This window comes from Entelurus aequoreus, linkage group LG05, assembly GCF_033978785.1.
Source record: "Entelurus aequoreus isolate RoL-2023_Sb linkage group LG05, RoL_Eaeq_v1.1, whole genome shotgun sequence".
NCBI classification, from domain to species: domain Eukaryota; kingdom Metazoa; phylum Chordata; class Actinopteri; order Syngnathiformes; family Syngnathidae; genus Entelurus; species Entelurus aequoreus.
This window is the reverse complement of record NC_084735.1, coordinates 54,154,791-54,173,946: the sequence shown is the minus strand read 5'-3', so window position 1 is coordinate 54,173,946 and position 19,156 is coordinate 54,154,791. Positions and strand designations below refer to the sequence as shown.

At 36.9% G+C, this 19,156-nt stretch overlaps 1 protein-coding gene across 1 annotated transcript in view; it reads left to right on the top strand.

Moving 5' to 3' along the window:
• dgat2 (diacylglycerol O-acyltransferase 2) overlaps positions 1-19,156 on the top strand; it is a 57,129-nt gene that overhangs the window by 10,604 nt on the left and 27,369 nt on the right. Inside the window, exons 2-5 of the mRNA XM_062048393.1 lie at positions 932-982; positions 10,296-10,424; positions 10,667-10,774; positions 14,987-15,057. Coding sequence (XP_061904377.1) covers positions 943-982; positions 10,296-10,424; positions 10,667-10,774; positions 14,987-15,057 — 348 coding nt within the window. The 5' untranslated portion in view covers positions 932-942. The remainder of the gene's footprint in view (positions 1-931; positions 983-10,295; positions 10,425-10,666; positions 10,775-14,986; positions 15,058-19,156) is intronic.

The following is a 19,156-nucleotide window of genomic DNA, read 5'->3' as shown; positions in this document are numbered from 1 at the left end:
CCAATATTTTCCCAAAGATAAAAAAAGTCATATTTTTGGTTCATTTAATAGTTAAAACAAATTTACATTATTGCAATCATTTGATAAAACATTGTCCTTTACAATTATAAAACCTTTTTACAAAAATCTACTACTCTGCTTGCATGTCAGCAGACTGGGGTAGATCCTGCTCAAATCCTATGTATTGAATGAATAGAGAATCGTTTTAAATCGGGAAGAAAATTGTTTTTGAATCGAGAATCGTGTTGAATTGAAAAAAAATATTGTTTTTTAATCGATTCGGGACCCCAAGAATCGATATTGAATCGAATTGTGGGACACCCAAAGATTCACAGCCCTAATATATATATATATATATATATATATATATATATATATATATATATATATATATATATATATATATATATATATATATATATATATATATATATATATATATATATATATATATATATATATATATATATATATATATATATATATATATATATATATATATATTACATATATCTGTTACTCATAATCAACACAACTTTAAGGTAATTTAGTGTCCCAGTTAAATAACACTGGTCTTGAGGACAATTGTGTCCACTCTAATGTATTTAAAAAATAACATCATTATTTAGAAAGTAAAATCAAATTTTTTTTTAGCTTATATTTATCGATAAAAAACCATACAAATGTTATAACAATGACATTTTACAGTATGAAAACAGACAATATGATACTAATATATTGAGACCTTCCGGAGGAATGTCTAAATGTTAGGTGCGTGTCCGCAGGGACGGCAATTTGGCCGCCCCCTCCCAGCCGTGCGTGGCTCCTCCCCTCCTTGATGAAAGGCTGCTGGCTGCTCGCCTCCTCGCAGTGTCGGTGCTGGCAGAGGAGCTGTGAGCCTGGACTTCAAATCTTCTCTTGTTTCCATCAGGAAGTCCAAGCATGAAGACCATCCTTGCTGCCTACTCGGGGGTGCTGAAAGGTGAGCACATTCTTTGATTATTTCCTACCAATATTCATTCAAAATCATTACATCATCTGAATGTTAAGAATCTCAATGTGCAAATATTAATATCGTTTATTTTTTAATTTGTATTGGTCTTATTTTTACTGAAAGTGTTCGTGCCACTGACAAAACTTAAAATTGAAGCAATATATATATAAAAAAATATATTTTTTAAAGTTTTTTAATTTATTTATTTTTGTTGTTGTTGATTTTTATTACAGGCTTTGTTCAGGTAAAAAACAACCTTAGTGCGTTTACGGTAAGGCAGGGGTGTCAAAGTCATTTTAGATCGGGGGCCACATGGAGAAAAATCTACTCCCAAGTGGGCCGTACTGGTAAAATCACGGCACGGTAATTTAAAAATAAAGACAACTTCAGATTGTTTTCTTTGTTTTTAAATAGAACAAGCACATTCTGAAAATGTACAAATCATAATGTTGTTTTTTTTTTTTTTTACACTTACATGTTGCGGTTATTGGTATTCTACCTTTATTTGTCGTTGTTTATACTTTCTGAATAAATGATGTGATAATGTTTATCAGTCAGCTCATTGGTGTTCATTTTCAATCTATCAAGATAAAAGAAAAATATCAAAATCAAATTACAGGATGTTATTTATGTAGTTTGATCATTTTTCTCGACCGATGTACTAACATCATGTGTTTTTTGTTGTTTTTTTACATATGTAGCATTCTCTACATCAGGGGTGTCCAAACTTTTTCCAATGAGGGCCAAACACGGAAAAATTAAAGCATGCAGGGGCCATTTTGATATTTTTCATTTTCAAACCATAACAAAATATATGGATTTTTTTTTTTTTTTTTTACCTTTAGGTCTCCCGGGACCATAAAGGGTCTAAGTCACTAAAATGTTAAAAACAAGTCAAATTATTATTTATTTATTTTTATTTAACGCTTACAGTAAATCTCTACAGTATATCAACTTCAGGTTGGTATAAAGTTAAAAAAACCAAAAAGGCCTTTCTGTCAAAGACAACTTTGTTTTTATAATAACTGAAATATGCAGTATTTCCCCCACTGCCCAAAACATTCAGAAAGCAATGTTTGATGTGAAGTACTTAGAGCCTTAAAAAGATCAATAATGCAAGACACCATTGATTTTAATTCATTATTATTTTTGAGTAATCACAGTGAAAAGATAAATAAAATCCCATTAAATATAGTTGGGATCCAAAAGGTGCCCCACTCATAAAGTGATACATTTTTATGTTGTTTTTTTTTACTTTGTTCCGCCTTTGGAGCACTCTAGAATAATCCATAAACTTCCATCATCTTTTTATTTATGGACTAGACTCTCACTGTTATGTGTATCCACTAGGGACTGTACTTAGGGGGGGGTTACCCACATATGCGGTCCTCTCCAAGGTTTCTCATAGTCATTCACATCGACGTCCCTTGTGTGGGCTCTGTGCCGAGGATGTCGTTGTGGCTTGTGCAGCCCTTTGAGACTTTTGTGATTTAGGGCTGTATAAATAAACATTGATTGATTGATTGATTTACTTTCAACACTTAAGTTACGAGATCAACTTCAGATATATCTGTCGATTTTACGTTTGAACTATTATTTTGTTTGTTTTATGCCCTTTTGTCAAAGAAAATGTTGATGTTTTTGTATGGCAACCACACAATATTTTGTGCAATATTTTCCACATAAAACATTTTAAAGTGAAATAATTGAAATAATTGGAGCCTTGAATAGGTCAATAATTCATTATAACATTGATTATTGAATTTTTTTTTGAGCAATGGCAAAAAAAGAAAAATAAAGATAGACAAAAGAAAAAAACAGCCTGCATGGCAGCTTTGTGTCAACATTGCAACTTTTTCTAGTTAGATTTCACCTCATTCCACTTTTTTGTATGTTTTTTTTATTTTTGCAATAGCATTTCCAGAATGTGTGGCGGGCCGGTAAACAGTTAGCTGCGGGCTGCCAATGGCCCCCGGGCCGCACTTTGGACACCCCTGATCTACATAGATACAAATAATTGCTATTGCGACATCTAGTGGACACATTTAGAACAGCGGTTTCTTTCATAAAAATATTTCGGCTGAGTTTTATACTTCGCAAACTCATTATACTTCGCAAACTCATCCTTTGTGAAAATAGCTTGAATTGATTTTAAAATGCATTTCTAAAAAAATTAGATGAATAAAAAAACAATATGTACACTACCGTTCAAAAATTTGGGGTCACCCAAACAATTTTGTGGAATAGCCTTCATTTCTAAGAACAAGAATAGACTGTCGAGTTTCAGATGAAAGTTCTCTTTTTCTGGCCATTTTGAGCGTTTAATTGACCCCACAAATGTGATGCTCCAGAAACTCAATCTGCTCAAAGGAAGGTCAGTTTTGTAGCTTCTGTAACAAGCTAAACTGTTTTCAGATGTGTGAACATGATTGCACAAGGGTTTTCTAATCATCAATTAGCTTTCTGAGCCAATGAGCAAACACATTGTACCATTAGAACACTGGAGTGATAGTTGCTGGAAATGGGCCTCTATACACCTATGTAGATATTGCACCAAAAACCAGACATTTGCAGCTAGAATAGTCATTTACCACATTAGCAATGTATAGAGTGTATTTCTTTAAAGTTAAGACTAGTTTAAAGTTATCTTCATTGAAAAGTACAGTGCTTTTCCTTCAAAAATAAGGACATTTCAATGTGACCCCAAACTTTTGAACGGTAGTGTATGTATGTGTATATATACATATATGTGTATATGTATGTTTACAGACAAGTGTACAGACAAATTATTTACAAAATTATTACTATTGTAATAAAAACACAGCAGGATATTTTCAACTTGTATAGTAACCAATACCAACCCAGTCTTAAAAAAAAAAGCTATGGTTATTGATTTTAGAAGACAGGCAGGAATTTATATGTATTTATTTATTCAAAGACAGACATAGTTTTGTATTTCATTATTGTTTCTTTTGTTAATATCGGAGTCCGTTCTGCAAAAGGTCATCCCTAGAAGCACACAGCTTATGGACAGGGACCAACAGTTGAAATATACATCATCATATAATATACAATACAATACATTTCAAAGTTTACCCACCAAATACACATTTACAATTTAATTTATAAATAAAAAATGAATTACATATGAGTGCACCATTATTAAGTGCAGTCCTACAAATATTTTGGGACCATACAATACTTTGAATTTTAAGGATAGATGTGATGCTGTATGCAAAAGGGGTCACCATGCAGCGTCAAAGGAACGTGTCTTTTCATGTTGATAAAACCATGATGATCTTGTTTTATCGTGCTTTTCATTGAATCGGTTTGATCTTTCTGGCTGGTGTCATGGATACGTTTGGAGGTCTGCCTCTGCAGGACAGAAACAAATTAAGCCAGATAATCAAGTGGTCAAGTCGACTTGTTGGTGACCCCAGTTGAGTTTGGAGTCCCTGTATGTACACCAGGCAGGCACAGAGCATTGTTCACTCCCTTACAGCAAAAGCTGCAGCTATTCTTTTAAACAAAATATAGCTATATTGCACAAATTCATCTATTTATTCATTTTAATGTATTTATTATTTTATGGTAGTTTTATCTTACTGTTTTTTTATCAACTTTTCTCTGATTCTTTTTTTATTATTCATGAGACTTTTTCTTTCTTATTTTCCTGGTCCTGTTGAGTACTTTGTTATGTTGTGATTGGTTTTGTGTTAATATATGCAGATGTCATTCTCCTTTTCACACTGCATAACAAATGTACCTTCGGGTGCAAATAACGTCACTTTGAAATGAACCTGGACCTCAAATCATCAAATTGAATGAAAAAAATAATTGTAAAGCAGACACATTTATTTGTTGTTATTTTCTCACAAAGATGAAGCATAAGCATTGTCACACTAATAATTTAACACAAAATGCTTAGCAAGATCTCAACAATTTTAAACGAAACCAAACATGTAATGTGTATTTTGTGGCACGGTAAAGCTGCCGTTAAAACTTGGCCTACCCATACGTCTTATCGCAGAATGAGAGGCATACTGTAGGCTCAATGGCGCGAGAAGGGTGTCTAGCACTTTGGGGACGAGTTCTTACAAGAACTAATGTGAATGTGGCCTTTGATATCAAAATATATTTGGGGGGAAATTAATGAGAAAGCATTTTTTGAAATTGTTAAATGTAATACAAAAGTGTTCAAGTGGAAAGGGCCCTCTTTTCATGCAGGGCAAAAGGGCTTGAGCACCACTAGGGTCTACCTGTGCACGTGCCTGATGGTCGACAAGGTTTCTTTTTCCTAAAGTGCAGCAGTAGTTGATTGTATGTTTGGGTCGTTGGTATTTTTGTTTCATGGATTGGAATTGAAAACAAAAAACAATTGGTTCATCAATTAATCAAATGTATTTATATAGCCCTTATAGAGCCCACTGTCTCATTGGAACGCCTTTTTGAGGCCCTAAACCTTAACCACCGGTCCATGGACCGGTACCGGTTCATGGCCACAGATAAAACATTAAATTTATAAACGACTGCATTTTCTCTGACCTAACTTTCGCCTGTCCCACTAGACCAGACCTGGGCAAATTAAGGCCCGGGGGCCGCATGCGGCCCGTTGAGCTTTTCAATCTGGCCCACAGGACATTCCCAAATAATTGTTTTAGATGTTTAAGATGGAAAGTGTTGCTGCAATTATGATGTGCAGTGATGTTTTCTAATGGCTATGATATACTAGTTACTATGGTCATCTCATTAGTTACTATGGTCATCTAATTAGTTACTATTATCATCTAATTAGTTACTTTGGTCACTATGAGATATCTCAGAACCCTTCGCGTTCATATTTCACTATGTTTGTTGCATTTTGGTTGTGTTTCTGTTGATTGTAAAATACGTTGTCAATATTCAGTGTTTTATCCTTCATAGTTAATATTGTAAATCCCACATTCTTTATTTTCATGTACATTCTGGGTGTCTCATTCAGTAAAACATGTCAAATTCCATTCCGTTTTTTAAGGCGGTCTGTCATAACGTTTTTAGCTTTCAGTCATTATTGTGAGGTTTTGTATTAGTGTTCCTAAATATAGATATACCGGCCCCCCTACCCCCGTTATTTTATCTAAATCTGGCCCCCTGAGTCAAATAATTGCCCAGGCCTGCACTAGACCGAGGGTCAGCAACCCGCGGCTCTCGAGCCACATGCAGCTCTTTAGTGTCGCCCTAGTGGCTCCTTGGAGCAGTTTTAAAAAAGGATTGAAAATGGAAAAAGATGGGGGGGGAAATAATTTTTTTTGTTTTAGTATGTTTTTTATTTGAGGACAAACCTTCCCAATTGTTAGAAAGCCCACCGTTTTAATATGTTTGTGTGTATGCTTCACTCATGAGAGTATTTGGTGAACATCGTTTTGTCCCACTAATTTCAGCGATTCTTGAACTCACCATAGTGTGGACTGTGACGCAACAGTTTGTTTTCATGTAAAATCTGCCACTCCTTCTTTGTCTCGTTTTGTCCATCAAACGTTTTATGCTGTGCGTGAATGCACAAAGGTGCGCTTTGTTTATGTTATTGACTTGTTGGAGTGCTGATCAGGCATATTTGGGTCAGTGCATGACTGCAAGGTAATCGATGCTAACATGCTATTTAGGTTAGCTGTATGTACATATTGCATCATTATGCCTTTTGTAGATATATTTGAGCTAATTTAATATCCTTTATTTTTATCGTTTGTGTATTTAATTTATATTTGCATGTCTCATGAGACATTATATGTATGTGATATTGGCTGCATTTCAGATGTTGTTTGTGTGCCATGCTGTTCCAGACTACAGCAAACATTACCTAGCTTGCCAAAGATTGTAATAAATATATTAAAAGAAGACACACTGCCGTTTCCTTTAACTTGGACACACACATGATGACACATCTATACCTTTTGGCCATTAAAAGCCAGTAATTTTCAGGTGTTATCTCACCTTCTAAATAGCCTCTGATTTACTAATGTTTTTTAATGTCGTAAAAATGTGTAGAATAAATATTACATTTCAACATTTCTGTCAACGAAGATTTGCTTCAGCCTGCGAAACATCATATGACACGTCACACTGTCATATGATAGTAGGCTATTATAACTAGAATAGACACTTACATCCTGTGTTGCCTTCATTATGCGTCTTATATACGGCCTTTCATTTTTTGCGGCTCCAGACAGATTTTTATTTTTTATTTTTGTCCAATATGGCTCTTTTAACGTTTTGGATTGCCGACCCCTGCACGAGACACACCAATAAGCTTGTGTATAGATGTACAATAAAAACTTCTCATAGGAAGTTGCCATTTTTTATATTTGTTATAACTTTGTGACATGATACAATGCACATTAATGAACATATACAATATAAATGTGACAGATTGTAGCCAAAAGCAAATTTCCATCTGCATCTCATTGCAAAGAAACAAGCCCAGGGCTCCCACTAATTCAGCGTTGTAGTGAGTTGTATTTTTCATGCACTTATTTTTGCTGTGTTTATATGGCACAAGTGGAAAGCCGGTCCCTGAAAATAATGCCTACATTAAATCGGTCCGTGATGCAAAAAAGGTTTGGGACCACTACTATACAGCATGCTCAAATAAGTAGTACCTCTTTAAAAGGTAAAGGACGCATTTCATGTACATAAAGTTGTTTGATTGTAAATAATGTTAATGAGATTATTATTATTATCCAAAATAAAAGTAACTTTTAATTAAAAAAAAAGCCTCTTACTCATTGAAAAACAACCCAACAATGGTTCATAATTTTGAACACCCAGAAATTGAGTTAAATTAATACCCTTTTAACCCAGAAAATGAGTTGCCCTTCTTAAAAATAACTCAAAAATGTAACTGGGTTACCAAAATAACCCAGCATTTTTTAGTGTGTAAGGGAAACAGAAGAAGCCTTAAGAAGGCCCTCACAGGGTGATGGGCTGCAATAGATATCGAGTGGGTATGATTATTGAATTGTGTAATTAATAAATACTGTGGGAATCCAGTCCATTGGGAACCCAACACATAGTCATAGGGGGATCTTCTTCTGGGCTCATCCAGGTCAGCCCACAACTGTGCATTTATTTTAAATTTCATTTTGAAATACAAAAAATACAATTGGAGAACAGAATTTTTTTTTTTTTTTTAATGTCATTTTAACATACAAACAAATTAATAAACAAAAAACAATCGGTTTTATTTGGAATTTTATATTGTGATGTAAACATTTAAATTGAAAAAAATGAAGCATTCTTTTTCAGTGTCCAAGAGCAATAACACAATTGTTTGGTTTCATTTTTCTTATTTCATACAACAACAAACAAAATCACTTGTCAGCAGAAACTAACAGTTTTTTGTTTTTTTAATATTCAGACAACGAAACCAAATGTTTATACATGATAACATAATGACATGATCTTTCTGATGCAAGTCGCCACCTATGAGGTCCAACACAGATAGACAGACAACATTCACACTCTTATTCACACACTAGGGACCATTTAGTACATCTTCTGGTACAATAGTGTTCAGTGTCCGCCACAACTACTTGTGGCGTTGCCTGTTAGCCCCTTCGCTCATGAACATATAATAGGACTTAGGGCTTCCATTAATCGTTTAATGAATACAACTCATACAAATTGATAAAATCAGCACGGCCACTGCAATAGAGCACACATGAGAGCGGTGGCGTGTTGATGCTGTGAACAGTGGATCATTTTTTAATAATGCACACATATTTAAAGTGTCATTTTAATGTTGATAATGTGTGTTTATTGGAAAAAAAATAATGAAGGTTAGAGCAAACAAAAACATTTGTTTCCCCTAAAATACGCATTTAGGCTATAAAGTGAGTTACTCAATTATTAAAAAAAAATCGGACAAACTAATCAATAACTGAAGCCCGATTGGGTCTGTCTGTGAACATAGCTTGTTGGTACAACTCCGCACAGTAGATGGCGCCGAAACTCTGCTTCTTAACACAGCTTCTACGCGCCTGTTTTGCCAGAGTACGAAGATTTTGCAGGGGAGGGATCAATGTTGCCAACTTAACACATACTTGCCAACCCTCCCGTTTTTAGCGGGAGAATCCCGGTATTCAGCGCCTCTCCCGACAACCTCCCGGCAGAGATTTTCTCCCGACAAACTCCCGATATTCAGCCGGAGCTGGAGGCCACGCCCCCTCCAGCTCAATGCGGACCTGAGACTGAGTGGGGGCAGCCTGTTCTCACGTCCGCTTTCCCACAATAGAGGCTTTGCCTGCCCAATGAACGGAGAAGTTAAACAGGACAATACTGCCATCTAATGGATAGCCAACGGAAGACTGAAATTCAAGTATTTTTTATATATTTTTTCTATGTAAATATATATATATATATATATATATATATATATATATATATATATATATATATATATATATATATATATATATATATATATATATATATATATATATATATATATATATGAAATACTCGAGTTGGTGAATTGTAGCTGTAAATAACCATGCCCCCAACCACGCCACCGACTCCCACCCGTCCAACCCACCCCTGACCAAGCCCCCCACCCCCTACCCCCCACCTCCTGATATTGGAGGTCTCAAGGTTGGCAAGTATGACTTAACAGAAACAATGGAGTACAAATTTAGCAACTTTTTACGGTCTTATTGGACACGTATTGCTCTTAACAAACAGCGGGTATTGTGAGCCCCTCCCCCTCACATATGGCTCCGCCTTGTTTGACATTTACACACAAACGGCGACAAAAAGAAGCAACACAAAATTTTTCATTTGTAGTTTTATACATTTTTTTTTTCTTTTCATGTTTTTTACTCACTTTTTTTCCCTCTTTTCTACACCCTTTTTACAATTACATGTACATGCGTCCTGGCCAATTATGCAAATGACATCATGGCGTCATCTATCTCCCCCTTCCTGCAACTCAGCACCACACATAGTTGAGTTTGATGATAACCGACTAAGGGATCAGCAGGACAAGGTCTTCAAGATGGTCGCTAGTTGAGGTTTGCTACTAACCAGTGAGGGTTATTTTCAGTGCGCACTGATGGGATTAGAATTTAGAAGGGATCTGTTTTTATTGGATTTCACTCAGCTCTTTAGAGTCGACTGCTCGTGATGTGACGTTTACTTTAGTAGATGCAAACGATGCGACGAGCTGATTCAGCAGAACTCTGCGACTGCTCTTCTGGAATTATTTCCGCATTCTCCTGACTTCCTAAGTTTCCGTTAAAGCGTCCATTTGGGTTTTTTCTCCTTCAAGGCACCGGCTCCAGCATCCTCTCCTCCCTGCAGGACCTGCCCTTGGCCTTCTGGCCATGCGGATCCAAGATGGAGAAACATCTCCAGGTCATCTCTGTGCTGCAGTGGGTCGTCTCCTTCTTAGCCTTGGGTATGTATGTGCGTGTGTGTGATCCTGCACACTACCCTTAAGCTGTTAGAAAGCAAATAAGACCTAAGGAGTTCGCATAGACACTCATTAGTCCTGAGTAGGTCAGACGACTAAATGGTAGCACCTGGTGGGACTTCTCCTCTCTGAAGCTGCCTACATGTGTTCATTTGACATGCATTGAAGTGTCATTTCATGCATTTAGGTCCCTACTCCCGGTTTGTGATGTTCCTGTGCTCTTGCAGGAGCAGTGTGCACGGTGCTGTTAATCTACATGTTCTGCACTGATTGTTGGCTTATCGCTGCCCTTTACACCGCCTGGCTCATTGTTGACTGGAACACCCCCAAACAAGGTAATCCGTGTTTTTCCCCCCACGTTAACATGTGATGTCAACATGTTTTATACTGGAAACCCATGCTGCCCGTCTTTTCAGAGAAATGTAAATGAATGATTATACCACCTGTGAGCTTTGTTTTTGTTTTTCGAGGTATACGGTTGATTAGTGATTAACTTGCAATCGGCAGCATAATGTTGGCCCAGGGCAAAATACAGGCATCACAGGACACCTATCAGTGTCGTTTTCTTGTAACGCTCACAAAAATAATTCTAAATATGTCTCTTTTAATCAACTCCAAATCTTATAAAACACATATTGAACTAATCACAATGTGTATTGCTGCAGCTAAGGGAGGGATGTGGGGGGCACATGGAGAAAGATCTACTCCCAAGTGGGCCGGACTGGTAAAATCACGACACGATAACTTAAAAATAAAGACAACCTCAGATTGTTGTCTTTGTTTAAAAATAAAACACGCACATTCTGAAATTGTACAAATCATAATGTGTTGTTGTTTTTTTTTACACTTACATGTTGCAGTTATTAGTATCCTATCTTTATTCGTCATTATTTAAATTTTTTGAATACATTATGTGATAATGTTCATCAGTCAACTCATTGGTGTTCATTTTTGATTTGATTTGGTTTGATGAATTTTATTTCAAATGTGCAAAAAACAAGAGCAAGCCTGATCCAATACAGTGCTACAGCCTTAATAGCCATCATAACAAAATTAAAACAATGGAGAATAAAAACGAAAAAAATAAACAAAATGAGCAATGGACTTTATTTTTTTATTTTATTTTTATTTTTTTTACATATTTGAAAAGGAGTGAGAAGAAGTTTACACTTATTTAATGCCACCCCTTTTCTTTAAATCATAAATTACTCTGAGCTAGAACTACCTGTTCACTCTGTTCAAACTTAATGAACTTGTATATACATAAATTATAAATATATACATACACTACTTTTCACACTACTTTTAAATCTATCAAGATACAACAATTATATCAAAATCAAATTACAGTATGTCATTTATGTAGTTTGATCATTTTCCTCGACTGATGTAACATCATGTGGTTTATTCCGTACATGTGTAGCATCATCTACAAAAATACAAAGAATTGCTATTGCGACATCCAGTGGATACATTTAGAACAGCAGTTTCTTTCATTCAAAAATTTCAGGTTAATTTTTATACTTAGCAAACTCATCCCGCGGGCCGGATAAAACCTGTTCGCGGGCCTGATCCGGCCCTCGGGCTGTACGTTTAACACCCCTGATCTAAGGCATGTTTGCATTGTTTCTATTACATGTTTGTACAAGGATATATATATATATTTATATATATATATATATTTACTAGGGGTGTGGGAAAAAATCGATTCGAATTCGAATCACGATTCTCACGTTGTGCGATTCAGAATCGATTCTCATTTTTAAAAAATCGATTTTTTTATGTATTAATTATTTTTAATTTTTAGTTTTATTTAATTTTATTTTATTTTTTTTATTAATCAATCCAACAAAACAATACACATCAATACCATAACAATGCAATCCAATTCCAAAACCAAACCCGACCCAGCAACACTCAGAACAGCAATAAACAGACCAATTGAGAGGAGACACAAACATGACACAGAACAAACCAAAAGTAGTGAAACAAAAATTAATATTATCAACAACAGTATCAATATTAGTTACAATTACAACATAGCAGTGATTAAAAATCCCTCATTGACATTATCATTAGACATTTATAAAAATTAAAAAAAGAACAATAGTGTCACAGTGGCTTACACTTGCATCGCATCTCATAAGCTTGACAACACACTGTGTCCAATATTTTCACAAAGATAAAATAAGTCATATTTTTGGTTCATTTAATAGTTAAAACAAATTTACATTCTTGCAATCAGTTGATAAAACATTGTCCTTTACAATTATAAAAGCTTTTTACAAAAATCTACTACTCTGCTTGCATGTCAGCAGACTGGGGTAGATCCTGCTGAAATCCTATGTATTGAATGAATAGAGAATCGTTTTGAATCGGGAAAAAAATTGTTTTCGAATCGAGAATCGTGTTGAATTGAAAAAAAATCGATTTTGAATCGAATCGTGACCCCAAGAATCGATATTGAATCGAATCGTGGGACACCCAAAGATTCACAGCCCTAATATTTACCTATTCCGATTCTAAAATGATTCATAATTTTCGCAAATTTATTTTAAAAAATACAATATTTGTATTTTTTAAAAAAAAGTTTTTTCTTTGAGAATAAATTTTTCGATTTAAAAACAATAAACAATAATTTTTAAATCAATCACATTTTTGTTATATAGCCCTTAATCACAAGTGTCTCAAAGGGCTGCACAAACTCACAACAACATCCCCTATTTTAAACCCACATTCGGGCAAGGGAAAACTCCAAAAACCCCAGATGGGGGGAAAAAAAGAAACCTCAAGAAAGAGATCGCAGATTTAGGGACCCCCATTCCAGGGTGACCGGCTGCAATGGATGTCGAGTTGGTACATTTACTGAATTGTTATATTAATTAATTGTTAAATCAATAGATATAGTGTAAGTCCAGTCCATTGGGAAACCTACAGATCTAGTCATCGCGGTGGGAGTGTATCTTCTACTGGGCTCATCCAGTCAGTCATGTCTACAGCTGTGCCTGGAAGAGTAGTCCATCTCGGGTCTCAATTCAGCTAACACCTCCTCCAGAAATGAATGAGTGAGCAGAGGATGTGAATTATGCAATGTATTGTGTACCACATGACCATGTGAATATTACACATTTTTCAAAAGGGGTCATGTGTTGGGGTAACAGGACCGAGTGAAAACCCAGAACCACCACTAAAGTGTGAATTTTAAACAAATATTGATGTATTTGTTATGGGAACTGGGGAATTGATGAAGTAACACCAGTAATATCGTACCTTGGGATACCAGTTTAATTGACGCTGCTTGTACCTTCGAAAAACACTTACTGCAAAAAAGCATCACCCATTGAAAATATTTGAAATCAATTTTAATCGATGCTTCATCCATCCATCCATCTTCAACCGCTTATCCGGAATCGGGTCGCGGGGACAGCAGCTCCAGCAAAGACCCCCAGACTTCCCCCTCCAGAGCAACATTTGCGACTTCCTCCTGGGGAATCCCGAAGCGTTCCCAGGCCAGAGAGGAGATGTAATCCCCCCATCTGGTCCTTGGTCTGCCGCGGGGCCTCCTCCCAGTGGGACGTGCAACGAGGACCTCCCTAGGGAGACGCTCGTGAGGCATCCGCACGAGATGCCCGAACCACCTAAGCTGGCTCCTTTCCAAGCGAAGGAGCAGCGGCTCTACTCCGAGTCTCTCTCGGGTGACTGCACTTCTCACCCTATCTCTAAGGGAGATGCCAGCCACCCTTCTGAGGAAACTCATTTCGGCCGCTTGTATCCGCGATCTTATTCTTTCGGTCATTACCCACACTTCATGACCATAGGTGAGAGTAGGAATGTAGATAGCTCGGTAGACCGAGAGCTTTGCCTTCTGGCTCAGCTCTCGATGCTTGCCCCCCGCAAAATATAATAATTTTAACATGTTGCATGCCTTTTAAAAATAAAAACAAACTTTTAGATGAGAACTATTGTGAAAAAACAACACAATATAATGTAGTACAAACAACTACAGTAGTTTTAGGTAGTAATGTAATAACATCTTTGAGAGTAGACTTCTACGCATCTCCTTCCAGTTGCTTCTCATTCAAACACACCATCAGCGGCTTCCTCATATTTTCATGGATACATGTCTGCCGTTTTTAGATATTTTTATACAACCTTGGCTGGTGTTATTAACTCATTCTGCTTCAGTATGGTGCAGCTGCTTCCCCACTCTGTCACCTTTTTGATGATTAAATATCATCCACGTATTCTTCTTAGCACTGTCCTTCACACTCACCTTCTTCTTTTCCATGTTTGGAAAAACAGTTATGTTGATCTCTAGCTATAAGCTAATGCCAGCGAGTAAGACCGAATTAATGTTTCAGTCGAATCTTATGAGGTTCACTGTGAGATTCGTTACGCCAACTCGCAGTGGGTAGGCTCGTAAACCCAATTTCTGCTCACAACCTAAAGCATAAAAATTAGCCGAAAGACATCTTGTATTCCGAAAAACTCTTAATTCAAAAATGGGTATTTCATGATTTTCATCGATCGTTTTTTTTCCTGATCAGGTGGCAGGAGATCGTCATGGGTGAGAAGTTGGACAGTGTGGACTTACTTCCGAGACTATTTCCCAATCCGGGTAGGTAACATCACTTTTTCGTTCATTGAAACTCACTTGTAGCTCTATCATCCCCATCAGCAGCTTCATCTTTAACATTAAAATTAAGGCACTGCCATGAAACACGACACATAGCTTTGTAAAGCAAGCACCACCTGTTTTTTTTTTTAATAAAATATTTTCATGAATATTTAAAAAAACATTTAAATACATATTTTTTCCATTTTTAATTCCTTTAATTCATTATTAAATTGTATATATGATCTCTAAAAAAAATTTAATTACTAACTATTTGTTTTTCTTATTTGATATTTTAATGAGTTGTTATTGATTAAAATAATAAGTAATAATTTATTGGCATTTAATTACCTGGGGGCCACTGAGTTTGCATGAGGCTGGGTTGCACAAAATATTCAATTGAAAAATCACATTTGTTAACCACGTCTATCAGCAGCTTTAATGACCCGTACCTATGTTAGGCCTTAAGTCATTATGAATGTAAAATTGAATGTAAAAATTGTATGTTTAGTTCCCCAGGAGATGGTCAGAGAATGTGTATTTGTCGTGCTGTCATTTTTGTGTTTGCTCTGTTACTGTTCTTTCTAGCGGGATATAAAATTGTTATCATATATTGAATTACTGTATTTGCTGCCCAAATACATTAGATTATGACGTTAAAATACAGGCCGTCAGTTTGAGACCACTGCTTAACATCATGTGTGCATTACATGTCCAGCCTTCAGTAAGAGTTGTTTCCTTAACATCTTGACATCAGCTATGACATAATGTTAGATAAACTTATCAGAGGGTGATTGCCCTACTCTGTTGATTAGGACGAGGCCTCTTATTTAGTTATCAGTTTGACCTTTCGTGGTAGGTTAAAAGTTTTATGTTGCCGATATCGATTCATGTCAAGATCGGCCGATACAGTAACGATTCCGATCATATGTATTAACTGTAATTTGTTTCCATTTATTTATGGTGAGTGCTATTGATGGTATAAGAATATCAAGACAATATTCAAACTACTTCCCTATTCTCTTTCGTTACATACAATTGTTTGATCAATACAAAGTCAATAGTACACAATAGATAAAAACGACTATCTACTACTCGTAGTCTTTTAAATCATATATATTTCGTACTCAAAATCCTCCTGTGTCCAGGGAATTAGTTCCTGAGTTTGTAACCATTAACAAAACAATGATTTTGTGAAAATAAAAAAATGGTGTCAATGATATACTGATACTAGCCTTGGTATCAACACCACTAATTTATAGATACATTTGTGTTGTGTACTGACAATGCTGACACACCAACAGTTGTTGTTATTTTATCATCTCTCTAACTCTTATTAATACACTTAATTTCCTGTTAGTAGCTGCTTACTGTCTGCTGCAACACAGTCTTAAAGTTTACCAAGCACTTATTTTTTGGTGTGAAAAATAGCTTAGCATTTAGCTTAACTATTAGCATGCCTGCACCTGGTTCATACTTGCCAACCTTGAGACCTCCGAATTCGGGAGACGATGGGGGGGCGGCGGGGTTGAGGTGGTGGGGTTGGTGGTAGCAGGGGTGTATATTGTAGCGTCCCGGAAGAGTTAGTGCTGCAAGGGGTACTGGGTATTTGTTCTGTTGTGTTTATGTTGTGTTACGGTGCGGATGTTCTCCCGAAATGTGTTTGTCATTCTTGTTTGGTGTGGGTTCACAGTGTGGCGCATATTTGTAACAGTGTTAAAGTTGTTTATACGGCCACCTTCAGTGTGACCTGTATGGGTGTTCATCAAGTATGCCTTGCATTCACTTATGTGTGTATAAAAGCCGCATATATTATGTGGCAGGGCCGGCCCGCTGTTTGTATGGAGGAAAAGCGGACGTGACGGCAGGTTGTAGAGGACGTTAAAGGCAGTGCCTTTTAAGGCACGCCCCCAATATTGTTGGCCGGGTGGAAATCGGGAGAAATTCGGGAGAATGGCTGCCCCGGGAGATTTTCGGTAGGGGCACTGAAATTCAGGAGTCTCCCGGGAAAATCGGGAGGGTTGGCAAGTATGACCTGGTTTGCTTTCAGGTGTGTAACGTCCTCCTGTGATAATTGTACTTAAGATACTAAGTGTATTTTCTGTAATGGAGAAGATTATTGTTAGTTGAGGGGAGCGGCTCCACACTGTGTATGGAGACACAATTGGCTGTTAGCCGCTTGTCGGCCAGACAGATGTGGCTTTTGTGATCGCCTTTAAAAGGCATTAAGCGGCAATGGCTGATCAAGTACTTTTTTGTCGAAAATCAGCCGATGCAGATCGATCGCCACAACCCAAGTTAAAAGTGGTCTTTTTACCAGAATGACCCTCTGTTGTTAGTGTTTTATCTTATAACACATTTTTGCTTGTTCATAACGCTTTAAAAGTCCACCCGATTCAACTATTTGATTCAAGATTTTTGTGGGTTTTTTTTGTTTTCAACCTTACTCTGGCTTTAATCACACTATCTTTGTATTGACCAAAGAGTCAGATTTAAAGTCATGCTGAACTTTGTCCCTCACATTGATTGCACTTTGTTGGTCTGTTTGTGCCCCAGTTGTGATCCCTTCTTGTTTGTCATCATTGCAAGAAGAGCTCTGCCGTTGAACAACCATCTCTTACACACACTCAGCTTTTTGTTTTTCACATCATGACTTCACCAGAATATTTCTGCAGGGTAATCAATTAGTAATCACTATCAATTGTGAACAAGTGACAAGTTTTTTTCTAACCATGAGCTGGAGGCCAACAGGACAAAGTCCAAAGCAGCATTAAGATGAAGTCAGGAGTATGACTGTTATGAAAACTCTTACATGAAGGTCTTAGTAACACCAGGAGCAGAACTCTATAATGTTTCTGCTTTATTTGCAGCAATAATCACTAATCTAGCCATCGAATCAAATCACCATGACAACAAGGTGGAGTCATGTGATTTTAACCTCAACAGCCCTTTACAGTTAAAAGATGGTCGAATACACCACAAAGCACATCCTAAAAAATGCTTTAAACTTGGGCTGGGCGATAAAACAATATGGTAACACTTATAATATGGGGAACATATTATAAGTAACAAAGACTTAATTTAGAGTTATTTGGTTAGAGCAGTGGTTCTTAACCTTGTTGGAGGTATCGAACCCCACCAGTTTCATATGCGCATTCACCGAACCCTCCTTTTATTTCAAATTCAAGAGAAAGTTATTATATATTTTTGGTAACACTTTAGTATGGGGAACATATTCTAAGTAACAAAGACTTAATTTACAGTTTTTTGGACACTAGGGGAACATATTCTAAGTAACAAAGACTTCATTTAGAGTTATTTGGTTACGGTTAGGGTTCAGGTTAGGGTTGGGTTAGGGTTAGAGGGTTAGGGCCAGGGTTAGAGGGTTAGGGTTATAATAAGGCCATGCCGAATAAGGCATTAATAAGCAGTGTTGGGACTAACGCGTTACTTTGTAACGCCGTTAGTTTCGGCGGTAACCAGTAATCTAACGCGTTATTTTTTTATATTCAGTAACTCAGTTACCGTTACTACATGATGCGTTACTGCGTTATTTTACGTTATTTTTTATGTAGTATTGGCTAGAAACAGATGCGCTGCGGTGTCTTTCTTCTAAGTCTTCCCCTGTCACACGCCGGAGAGAAGAAAAGAGGCGTGTGTCTGGGTGTGGGGAGGGGAGGCACACACGTGATCCGCGGTTTGATATATAAAACAAAACAAAAAGGTTGTTCGCATGCACGTTCAGTCCACACACAGCGTGGTCATGGCGAGCGGAGTAACGGAGGAGCTTGAACGCCCCGCGCCATTCAATCGGTGTGTTTATAGGAGCAGACTCCGTTGTGCAAAACGAGGGTTTTAAACACATGCTGAACATGCTTGAGCCACGTTACGACATCCCGTCGCGCATCCACTTCAGCGCTAAGATTGTGCCAGATCTTTGAGCATGAGAAGAAAAAAGTTGTGGATGAACTATCCCGAGCATCACCAGTTGCGCTCATGACAGACTGGTGCACGTCCAGGGAAACTATGTGACGATAAGAGCTCACTTCATCACAGCAGACTGGCAGATGAGAAGACACGCCCCCTCTACGAGAGTCACCTT